This window comes from Aphis gossypii, unplaced genomic scaffold (assembly GCF_020184175.1).
Source record: "Aphis gossypii isolate Hap1 unplaced genomic scaffold, ASM2018417v2 Contig00538_ERROPOS56132+, whole genome shotgun sequence".
Taxonomy (NCBI): Eukaryota; Metazoa; Arthropoda; class Insecta; order Hemiptera; family Aphididae; genus Aphis; species Aphis gossypii.
The window spans coordinates 65,926-79,201 of NW_026083150.1; the positions used below are offsets into that span (position 1 = coordinate 65,926).

Below are 13,276 nucleotides of genomic sequence, written 5' to 3' on the forward strand. Positions count from 1 at the left end.
TAAACTTGGTTTTGAAAAATCGGCATCAAAGGCATTTCGTGTTCAGTCAAAAGTCGCTAAGGGACCAAGGAAGTTAGTAGTTGAATTATCCACAGGTCAAAACAGTGACAACATCGTATCCAGTTCAAGGAAACAAAAACCAAGAGGAAATACTATTCATGACAAATGGGGAAACGAGGCATTGTATGTAAATAACTTTTTAACTTAATATAATAGAAATTTATTTTTTAAGTCAAAAGCTTTTGCTCGAGAAGCCGGTTTTAAATACGTATGGTTTAAAGACTCAAAAATATTTGTAAAAAAAACCGAAAATCATAAAGCAATTCACATTGAAAATGAATCATCTCTATCCTCACTTTAAATAACATTTAATTACATACATATAATTTTAAACTATGTCTAAGTATAATAATTTTATAGATAATTATAAGTACAGAACAAATTATTTTGAGTCTTTTTCGGAGTATGTCAACTGTTCCATTGTTAAATCTGAATTTGTTTTAAATATTATATGCTTTAATATAAGAAGTATAAACGCACATTTCGATGAATTACTTTTATTTTTAGAAAATGATTTTAATTGTAAAAATATAGATATATTAATTCTAACAGAGACGTGGCATGATCCTTTTTCTTGTCACTATGATTTACCTGGTTATAAATTTTTATTTTCTGGTAAAAAAAGGAACCAAAATGACGGTATAATCATATTTGTAAAACAACATCTTATTGCGGATTTCTTTGACTTTAATCTGTTAGATTATAATATTGTACAGCTTTCGTTTCATTATAATAATGTGCCATTTATTATTTTATGCATATATAGTTCGCCTTCCTCTGATTACTTAGGTTTTGTTGAATCATTAAGAGGTGTTCTAAATGGTTTAAATCTAAATACTGGTATAATTACCCTAATTGGTGATGTTAATATTAATATAATCGGTACTCAAACAAACAATTATGATTACCTAGACCTCTTATCTGAACTCGGCTTCTACGCTCTCATAAATATATATACTAGATTACCGCAACATCAACAACACTCATGTCTAGACCATATATTCATTAAACATAACAATAACTTTCCAATTAATAATATAAAAGCGGGTGTTTTGCAAACTGAAATCACAGATCACTGTTCTATTATGGTTTCTATACCCGTAACATCAAATACTAAAATTTTAGAAAATTCTATTAAAATTATCAACTATGACAAACTTAACTCTATTTTATGCAAAGAGAAATGGTTAAGTGTATATACCTCAAACTCAGTAAATGATAGTCTCTCTGCCTTTCAAAAAATAATAACAAATGCCATAAATGACTCCACGACATCTAAATATATTAATTCTAAAAATAAAAGATTAAAAGAATGGATGTCCAAAGGTCTGTTATGTTCAGCTCGTCATAAACACTACCTATCACTAAAATCTAAAAAAAATCCAAATAACATCAAACTAGCATCCTATTTTAAAAAATACAAAAATAATTTTACGAAACTAGTCAAGCTAGCGAAAATAAATTTTTATGAAAAAAAATTTAGTAGTGTTGCTTCAAACCCAAAATTAACTTGGAAATTGGTTAACGATTTAACAGGTAGAACTTCTAAAAATAATGATTCAATTGATTCTATAAATATAAACAACCATATTTTAAATATTGAAGAAAATACTAAAGAGGCGTCAAATCAGTTTAATAATTTTTTTATAAATGTTGGTAAAAAACTTGCCGAAAACTCAAATTATGTTCCAAATATAGATTTAGATTTAACTAACCATAACATGTCTGTACTCATTGATGAAATGTTTCTTAAAGAAATTGATGCTCCAGAAGTACGCTTTATTATAAATAATTTAAAGACGATACAGCTGCAGGATACGACAGGGTTACTGTAAAAATTCTAAAAAATATATCCGAATTAATCATAACTCCATTGGTTTTTATCTATAATCTGAGTATTAAAAATAGTTTTTTCCGGATAACTTCAAAACTGCAATTATTAAACCTTTATTTAAGGGAGGTGATCGTAGGTCTATGTCTCATTATAGACCTATATCCATGTTAACGAACTTTTCTAAAATATTTGAAAAAATTATTAAATCAAGATTAATTTCTTATTTAGAAAAAAATAAATTATTATCTAAGCATCAATATGGTTTTAGACCAGGGCTAAGCACTGAAAACGCCTTATATCAAGTAACACAGTTTTTATATCACTCATTGGATAGTGGCTTAAAAACTATTGCTATATTCCTAGATCTTGCAAAGGCTTTCGACACTATACACCATAATATTCTATTTCAGATCTTACCCAGCTTTGGTATAAATAATAGAAGTTTACTTTGGTTTCAAAGCTACCTTTCGGACAGACAACAGCATGTGAAATTAAACAATGTCCTAAGTGATGGCAAATTTATTAAATACGGTGTTCCACAGGGCAGTGTCTTAGGCCCTATTCTATTTATACTCTATATAAATGAGGTATGTGATTTGAAGATAGATGGAACCATAGTGACCTATGCTGATGACACTTGTCTGTTATTCGCAGACTCATCTTGGAATGGAGTACATAATAAAGCCACGAAAGGACTAAACTCAACTTATTTATGTATAAAAAATAGAGGTTATATCCGTGAATTTTGAGAAATCAATGTTTATAAATTTCTCGATAAATAAATGTACTAATATGGTTCCTCCTTTGGTTATTCACAACTGTGATAATTTTTTAATGTGTAATAATAGTAACTGTAAACAAATACAGCAAATAACGAAGATCCGTTATTTAGGTATCATATTTGATGAAAATTTGAGATGGAATTTGCATATTTGCAATCTAGTTGGTAAGCTCCGTTCCACAATCCATCAATTCATAAAACTAAGAGATCTGTTACCGGTGAAAACGATGCGTATGATTTATTTCGCCTTCTATCAATCCATTTTTCAATATGGACTTTTAGTATGGGGAGGTATAAAGGATAATTATTTAAATCCACTACAAGTAAATCAAAATAGTGTAGTAAGAATAATTTTAGGTAAAAAATCTTTGGAAGGTTCAACGAAACTAAATTATAAATTTTTAGGTATCCTTCCGGCAAAACTATTGTATAAATCAATTGCATTACTTTTCACGGTTAAAAAATGTATAAAGAACAATACCAAAACATTTGATTTTTCAAAGTCCAGAGAACAAAGAGTGTATAACCTACCTGTGGAATACACAAAAAAATCCTTTGGGCAATCGTTTGTAAATTATTTAGGTCCAACATATTTTAACCAGTTGTCAACTTTATCAAAAAAGAACATTCATTATGGCTTATTGAATGACAAAAAAATCATAACTGATACGCTTTTTTCAGAATTAAATATTTCTTAGTGAAATCCGCATATAATGATGTTTGTTAATTGTTAGTCTATATTTAAATATGTAAAACATATTCTATTTTTAGTACTTAATCATGTTTCTTAGATTTTTATTTTATATCTATAATTGTGTATAATATTATTTTTATTTTATCTTTCTTATAATTTATGTACGATTATTCGCTAACGCTCTACTCCACCACAAGCCTAGGCTTACAGGAGTAGATATATTCTTTATCAATGTATATATTTACTTCATGTATTTGTACCTTATAAAGAAATTTATTAAATAAAAAAAAAAAAAAAAAAAAAAGTTTCGGCCTGGCCAGGGCCACGGGTCCATGAACGCGACCGATGCCCTGAACTTTTTTTTTTAAGTTCATAATCATGGCGGGAGGAGAAAGTTAATATACACTAATTCACTACCTACCTAGCTATGATGCATATAGGCGGACACACGGGGTGTGCAGCTGCACACCTTACAAAAATGTATGTCTACTTTAAATTTTCGATGAAAAATTGTTTAATTATTTAAAACTAATTATTGAGAGTAAGTTAGTAAGTATATGTAATACTCACTGATCCTGCGTGGCGTAAATACCCGTGACCAATTAAAATAATGTCAGTAGATTAACTGTCTTAAAATTATATACAATTATAATTATTATTACTGCAGTGAGTATGTATATTGTATATGTTAAGTTTCGAAAAAAGTTCCAACCGAGAAAATTATTTTTCATTTTTAGCCCTTTTAATAGTTTTACTATACATATACCCATCATGAAAACTAATACGCATTTTCCACTTAGAATTGTTCCATAAATACTTAAAACAGAATCACTTATGGCACGTCTACACAAATATTAAGCCATATACTTAGAAATTAGAATAGCTTATTAAAACCAAAATAAACTATATTATATTTGAAATTCAATGAAATAATAATCAAACAAATCGATCGATCGATTCAATAAGGAGAAAACTAAACATTAGGTTTTAAGAATAAATATTTAAAATTTGAAAAAATTAATTAAATTATATTTAATAATTTTATCCTTCTAAGAATTTATAAGCATTAGCATTAATAATGGAAAACATATTAAATTTCTTAAATTAAATCAACAGACAACAGAAAAATAGAAATAAAATACCTAGATTATAGGTGGTATACTATCTATTTTGTCCCGCAATGTCGGATGGGTTATTTTTATGATTGGATTACGTACTTAAGTGTATCCCACCGTACTGGAAAGAGTTAAGTGTTTTAACTTTTTGAGTTTTAACTAAAATTCTACAATATCTACAGTAATATTAGCCATTAGGTGTATTAACTCGTTGAATTATGAGTACGAGAGGAGGATCAAGTTGTGCTGTTGCAAATTGCAACTGTTATTCTGGTAAAATAAAAAAAGATGGAAGGACTGATGTATCATTTCACAGGTATTAATTATTAATTATATTATTACATATATTATACTAAATTTTCAATTCGATACCCCGATTTAAAGGTTTCCAAAGGACCCTGTTCTTAAAAACTTGTGGGTTCAAAAATGCAAGCGAGGAGACATTTGGAATCCCAATACGTCATATGTGTGTTCAGAACATTTCAATTCCGACGACTTTTTACGGAATTTGAAAGCTGAACTCTTGGGGATAAAATCTGTTAGGAGACTAAAACCAAATGTAGTGCCTACAGTAAACTTACCGAACTGTTTATCCACTGAAACATCAACAGCTATAGGACGTAGAAGTCGAATGGAGGCAAAAATGTATAAAGAGGTATGACTGCATTATGAAATAATGTTTATTGTTTACACTACATTAGATAAATCTGTTAGGTTTTATTAGTTAAGTTGAATAGAAGGCCCAATATGTATTATACATCACTAATTATTTATTTAATTAGGAGCCTGGAGCAGCTTTATTTATGATACCAATAATAATTTTAATTCGTAAAAATAAATTTAATAATTAATATATGTATAATTATTCAAAAAGTATAAGTCATAGATACATGAAAAATTCACTAGCTATTTAGATTGGAATTTTCTTTACATAATTTAATTTTCAAAATATTTCGCTTATTTTAATGCTATTTATAGAATTATAGCCATTTGAAATATTCGTTTTTGTTTTGTTGTTTTTGTTTTAAAAAATATCGATAACATTTTTTTGGCTGAGTCAAAATACTTGAAAATATAATTCTAAGTTCCTCATAAGTTGGTATTATAGTAATTCATATATTATGAGAATACATACGCACAATTTTTTTTATTAGAACTTGAAGTTCAAATGTTGACAAAAATTCGTCAAAATCATGAACATTTGCAAATTATTTTGTAGGTTTAATTCATAAAAATTATTGTATTAGTAGTTAAGAGTTGAAAATTTAATACAAGAATACAAGATACCTATTTCATAAGTTTGGCTTACAATAATTATAAAAGAACTTAAATTTTGGTGTAATCAGGCCATTAAAACATAAACCACCTTTTTCACCAACCAGTGAAAAATATAACAAAATAGATAGTACCTATTAAAAATGATATTTTTAACATGAAGAATAAACTAGGATAACTACTAATTTTACTTTAAAGTATAAGTATAACGTTACTTATGCATTTATTTATTTTTATTTTTTCTACAGTGTCATAACCAGCTAATTGAACAGTTAATTGAACCAAATCAACCACTGCATTAATTCCACCTAATGAAAATTACAAAATATTGTATGAGGATTTGTATAAGGAACATGAAATTTTAAAAAAAGAAAATGAAAACCTTAAGAATGAATTAATTTTATTAAAAAAATCTGATTTGGAATATAGGACAATCAATGAATCTCTGAGAAATAGTTTAAACAATTTAAAAAAAAAATTGAAAATTACAAATTTGTCTCTTATAAAATTAAAAAATATTACAAATAAGCAAATAAAATGTCTAACTCAGAATAAAACTCATGTTATTGAAAAAAAAGCAAAAGATTTTCTGTCAGAAATGTTTACTAAAAATCAATTGGATCTTATAATGAAAAAAAAAAAAAGTACACTGGACACGCGATGAATCAGCAAAAGCATTTACCGAGCTTATGTATTTGTCAAGACTGAACTTCATTATCCTCTTCCAGGTAAATAAAATTGCATACCTAAGTACATTGTTCTATAATCTATATTTTTACAATGCTATAATAATTTTATTAATACATTTTTTCTTAGGACTTTCATCTCTCCAGCGATGGGCAAAAGGCATTTCAATGAGAAATGGTATCCTTCATGAAGTCTTGAAAATAATGCAACTCAATGGAAATGATTTAGCTGATTATGAAAAATTGACTGTTCTTATGTTCGACGAAGTAAAAATTTATAGTACAATAGAGTATGATACTCTTCATGATGAAGTTCTAGGACCACATAGTCAGATGCAAGTTGTGATGGCACGTGGTATAGCTTCATCATGGAAACAACCTGTATATGTCGAATTTGACCAAAAAATGACAAAAGAGATTTTATTTGACATTATAGAAAAGTTTGATCTAATAGGATTCAAAGTTGTATGCTGTGTTAGTGATTGTGGTGGTGGCAATGTTGGGCTATGGAAATCATTAAATATAAATTATGAGGAACCTGTTTTTGACCTTCCAAATGGAAGAAATGTAGTATATGTACCAGATGCACCCCATATTCTAAAACTTGCAAGAAATAGGCTGTTGGATACTGGGTTTAAAATAAATGACAAAATAATAAATAAGCAACCGTTAAATTCATTAGTCACATTTATGTCTACTGAACTTAGTGTATGCCACAAACTCTCAAAGGAACACTTAACGTGTGAAGGCCCTCAAAGGCAAAAAGTAAAGTTAGCCACACAGCTCATATCCCATACAACAGCTACAGCTCTACGGAAATATAGTGACAACCTAGATGTTGATAGTAAAATAACCGAAGACACTGCTGAATTTATAGAGTTATTAAACAACTGGTTTGACCTTGCCAACGTGTGCCATCCAAAATATAATAGAACTCCATTCACAGCCCCATATGGACTGCATTTGGAAGAACAAGATGCACTTCTATGTAAAGTTTATGAAACAATTTCAAATGTGACATGCATTGGTAAAAATAATATTCAATTGTTTCAAAAAGCTCTGCTAATGCACATAAATGGAACTCGGTAGCTTTTAAATATATTAAAAGAACATGGATTAAAATACTTGTTAACATCCAAAATTAATCAAGATGCACTTGAAAATCTATTTGGTCAAATTCGGTCAAGAGGGGGTCTACATGATCATCCATCACCACTAAATGCATTATACAGACTAAGGATGATTATTTTAGGCAAAAACCCAGGCGTTGTCTCAACTTCTTCTAATACAAGTGACAAAAATCAAGAAGAATATATAGTGTCAAAAACAATGAAATATATTAATTTAACAATAACAGACAAAGAAAGTAATGAAAAGATTGATGACTCAGATACTTACTCAAACAGTGATGATGGTGATGATTCAAATATTAATGAAATGACAGATGACGCTCTTGAATACTTAGCTGGATGGGTGGCTAAAAAATATAGACAACAATTTCCTAAACTTGGTTGTACTATAACAGTATCAAACAAATCTAACATTGGTGAACATGATTATCTACTTCCTTCATGGATTGATTATTTATCATATGGTGGCTTAATAGTCCATAGTAATAACTTGAAAACACATATTTTTAGAGCTGAAAGAATTTTTAAAAAAATTACTAAACAAAAAATCCCTAAAGGACCAGGTGTAGTAAAACAACTTTTAAATAAAATAATGAATAGGATGAGTATTGAAGAAAAGTATAGACCAGTTATACATACATTTGTAAAGCAAAAGATCTTCATTCGAATGAAATATGCTAATAAACATCAGCAAACTCTAGCAGCAAAAAGAAAAGCAAATTTACAGTTAAAAAAACTTCAAAAGCTAGGAAAACTTATGACATAAAAATATAACTTTATAGGTACTTGTTTGTTTTGTGTTTTTAAATAAAAATAATTTCATATTTTTGTATTATTTATATAATATTTATATTTTACATTTATAGCATTACGTGCCTATCCTTACAAGTACACTTTACAGTAATTAAACATTTTAGACTTTAGTAATCGAAACATAAAACAAGTGTCGTATACGGCGGTAGGCATATAAATTGTTTTCCGTATTCGTCGTGGTGTACGGCAATGACGTCACACGACGGGGAATGAATGCGGGGAATTCATTTTGTTTACACGACTATGAGGCAACCTATATTATCTATAAACCTTGCACTGCAGCTAGTTCCAAGTTACGTACGCGCATGCGCCGCTCACCAATTCCTACTATCAACCACTGATATAGATAAGATATACTTATATGGTGTTGTAGATAATACTAACTAAATAATAAATATTAATATAAATGACTTTATTATAGGAACACTTTTGTAATTAAAAATTAAAAATTAAACAACGTTATATTAAAATTAATAAGTACCTAATAATAATAATACAAAGACGCGGACGCCGTCATGAGACAAAAACTGAGTACAAAAACATACAATGTTGCCAAGATACATAATTGTCCCTACAATAATAATAATATTAATAATAATAATATAATATTAATATTAATAATATATAATATTAATTTTTATTATTACATTTTTACAATAATATGTCTCAATATTATTTATTAATTATTATCATTTTTTTGTAAATAAGGTAGTCGTCAATAGTTAATCTGGTCATACTAATATAAAATAATATTAATATAAAATATTATTGTAACATTATTTATAATTTATTATACTTGTATAATAGATCTTCAAATTAAAAAAAAAACACTGGGAAAATGTATAATGAATCAAAAATACGTTTGAGAGTTGCTATTGATAAAGCTTTACCTCATAATAATATATTAACTAAGGTGTTATAATTAAATGTTTTTAATGAATAATAATCATTGTTATATTGCCAATAAGTTAATGCTTAGTTTATTATAGTATCGTATTAGTATATTACTAATAATTTATTAGTAATAAATACGGTGAAAGCTTATAGGGATTAACTGGGCTGGTGGAAACAGAATATGTTGCTGAATGCTGAGAATCAACTCAGCCCCTGTAATAAATATTTGTCCGGGCTCTTTATAAAACTTCTAAAAATACAATTTACCATCTATATAACAATTTTTGGAATAATATTTGTTTTTTAATTATACCAATACAAATATAATATTCACTGTTAAGACAGGACAACATCTGCCGGGTCAGCTAGTAAATTATAAAAAAAACCAAGATTCATAGTCATTCAGGGGCGGATCCAGGGGGATGGCGCAGGGGGCGCGCGCCACCCCCTCAGCTTTTATTTAGTTGAAAAATTATATTTTAAATACAATTTAAAAATTGTAAAATTTTTTTATGAAATTATTGTGCGTAAGCGTAATGACGTACTTTTTAATAAATAATAATAAGACGTATTTTTATATTCCCAATCGCCGGACGGTGGTTTGAGGTTATTTCTAGTTTCAACATATTGTGTAGTGTTTACGTATTATTAATATTATCTTGATAAGTATTTGAATTATATCTAAAAATAAATATTCCATTCAGATTATTTTCGGGCCACGACGTACGGCACAGTCCCCGTTATCGTAATAATTGAAATAGATATCTATACATATAATATTTCACTATTCATCAGATTACAATTTAAATTATACAACAACAACAATATCTAATTTTCTTCGTATTGTGTACAAGTGTACAAAAAATAGTTTCAGTATTGAACTAGCTGTTCTATGTCGTGGTTACCTATATTTATGTTAAATTATTTCTAAATGGTTATATTAACGGTATAATAATATATTATATAATATTAACGGTATATTTCTAAACCTATAATGGACAAAGTTGTTATAAAAAAAAAAATTAAGTTGCATGAAACCCATGAAAGTGTCACATCAACAGAAGAAGGGGATACTTTAACTTCAAGTTTGTCGTTCAATAGTTTGTTGACTTCTGCTTCGACGAGCTCAATAGAATCGCAACGTATTATTGATGATAATAATGATACTACTACTTCATCGGAAAGTTATGATATTGGTAACTATATAGACCACATATATTCTATTAATGATTTTACTAAATTTATGATTCTTAAAAATCACTGGGTCCCTCCAAAAAATTATATATTTCCTTTTTCTGTACATAACAAACGCAATAGAGAAGAAAAGCGACGTCCTAATCATCAGCATTTATCTAATTATTCTTGGTTAGTTTATTCCGATATGAAAAAAGGAGTTTTTTGCAAAAATTGCGCCATATTTACTAATGATATTCTAGTAGGTGGTCAAAAAACAATATCTGTTAAAAAATTGGTGACAGAACCCCTTATAAAATTTGCTAATTTATTAGGAAAACATGGAGACTTAGACTGCCATTCTCAAACTCAGTATCATAAGTTGGCAATAGTTAAAAGTGAATCATTTATTCAAGTATATAAAAATCCATCTTATGATATTCGGAATCAGGTTGAAACTTCACGTAAACAACAGGCTATTGAAAATAGAGAAAGACTTGTTCCAATAATAAAAACTTTAATTTTACATGGACAACAGAATATACCTATAAGAGGCCATCGTGATGATGGTTCATTACTTAATACAAATAATAGTCCTGTTGCAACTGAAGGAAATTTTCGTTCATTATTAAGATTCCGAATAGATAGTGGGGATAAAGTTTTGGAAAATCATTTAATGACAGCTAAAAATAATGCTACTTATATTAGTAAAACATCAACAAATGAGTAATAAATCATTGTGGTAATGAAGTTCTTTCTATTTTATTAAATAGAATACATAAGGAAAAATATTACTGTGTTTTATTTGATGAAACAACTGATGTATCTCACATATCTCAGCTTAGTATATCAATTAGATATATTTATGAAAATACAGTCAGAGAAGATTTTATTGGTTTTGTTGATCTTCATAAGGACAATTATAGTGCAGATGCTCTTGATTTTGATCTAGATAATGAAAGTAACACATTAGATTTACAACAGTCAGAACCAACTATTACAGGAGAAATACTTGGTTCAACAGTTGTAAAAAAGTTGAAAAGTGTGGGACTAGATTTAAAATCATGTGTAGGAATCGGTTGTGATGGTTGCAGTGTTAATATGTCGACAATGTGTGGAGCAGCAATTACTATACAAAAATCTGCCAAGAATGCTTTAATATGTCCGTGTTTAAATCATTCATTGAATAATAATTTATCTAGATCAAATAAGATTCAAAGTGTAAGAAACGCTATTGGAACTATACAAGAAATAATTAAGTTTTTCAATGTTTCAGCTAAAAGAAATTTTATTTTAAAAAAACATTTAGGGTATCAGTTGACTAGTCATTGCATAACTCGCTGGATTGAGAGGCATGATTCTGTATTACAATTTATAAATGACCTTCCAATTATATTGAAAAGTTTAACTGAAATTTCTACATGGCATGATATATCTACTTCATCAAAAGCCAATTTATTGTGTAAAACTATACAAGACAGTGAATTTGTTATGTGTATTTTCTCTTTAAATGACACAATGTGTCTAACACGACCTTTAAGTATATTACTCCAAACTAAAAATTTAGACCTTTTTTCTGCTACTACTAAAATAAAAGAACTTAGAGAAGTACTAAGTACAAAACGAAACGATGCAAACCAGTGCTTTAATATTATATATAATAATGTTGTTGAAATGATGTCAAAATTAGGCAATGAACTAAAACTTCCAAGGACTACTAAAAGGCAGACTTACAGAAATAATACTAAAGTCAACCCAGAAGACAGTCAAAGTTACTGGAGAATATCAATTTATATTCCTATTTTAGATGAAGTAATAAAAGATTTTGATAATAGGTTTTCTAGTGATAATATGCAATGCTTTAATCTTAATTTTTTGATGCCATCGAATCTAATGAAATGTTTCAAAAACACTGAACAGTTAAATCAATCAATTAAAAACATTTCTAATCAATAAGTGAGTTTTTTGGTGAATCTACATTTTCTATTGAACAAAAACTAAAAGGAGAATTAAATCTATTAGAAAATAAATTAAAATCAGATACTGACCTCACAACTATAACATCAGCTATAACATTTCTAGACAAGCAATTTTCCAGTATTTTCTTTATTTATTAAAATTCTAATCACTCTCCCAATATCTATTGCTACAGCAGAAAGAAGCTTTTCTTCTCTACGTTTACTAAAAACATGGTTAAGATCTAGAATGAACGAAGGAAGGTTAACTGGTCTAGCTTTGTTATACATTCACAAAAATATTGATATTCATAATAATATTGAGAATATCATTAGTAGATTTGCTAATGATAAAAATAGAAAATTGGACTTTATTTTGTAATTTTATTAACTGTACAATGATTATTTTATAATTAAGCGCCTATATATGAAGTTATAATACAGTAACAACTATTTTATTTTCTGTTTTGTTTTATTGATTATTTAATATAAAATAAAGTTTTATACCTACTTGAATTAAACTGTGATTAATTTTATTTGAACATAAGTTTGTTCAAAATGATAAATTGGTAACACATTTATATATAATAGTAAGTATGTAGTACCTATTTAAAGTATATTAATACTTAAACTAGTTATTGCTTAAGTAATGTATTTATTTTATCATAAATTGTAATTATGATTCATTATTTTTATATACTTACTTCTTATCTATACCTATCTTTATTACATTTTTAGATATAAATAAAATCATAAACATACTTGGGAAATACTTTTAATTTTACATAAATATAATTTTAACTTACATACAAAGTTTGACGAAAAATCGGAAGACCAATGTAATTGGTCCACATAATGTCTACAAA

At 27.8% G+C, this 13,276-nt stretch overlaps 1 protein-coding gene and 1 pseudogene across 1 annotated transcript; both read left to right on the forward strand.

The window, feature by feature from the left end:
• Positions 1–4,702: 4,702 nt before the first annotated feature.
• LOC126554556 (uncharacterized) lies at positions 4,703–6,436 on the forward strand (annotated as a pseudogene).
• Positions 6,437–10,276: 3,840 nt separating this feature from the next.
• On the forward strand, positions 10,277–11,676 carry LOC114121054 (uncharacterized; the record flags this gene model as incomplete). Its single annotated transcript, XM_050209614.1, has 2 exons — positions 10,277–11,181; positions 11,229–11,676. Coding segments are annotated over exons 1-2 (1,353 nt in total), but the record flags the coding sequence as incomplete, so codon positions are not given.
• Positions 11,677–13,276: the final 1,600 nt, after the last annotated feature.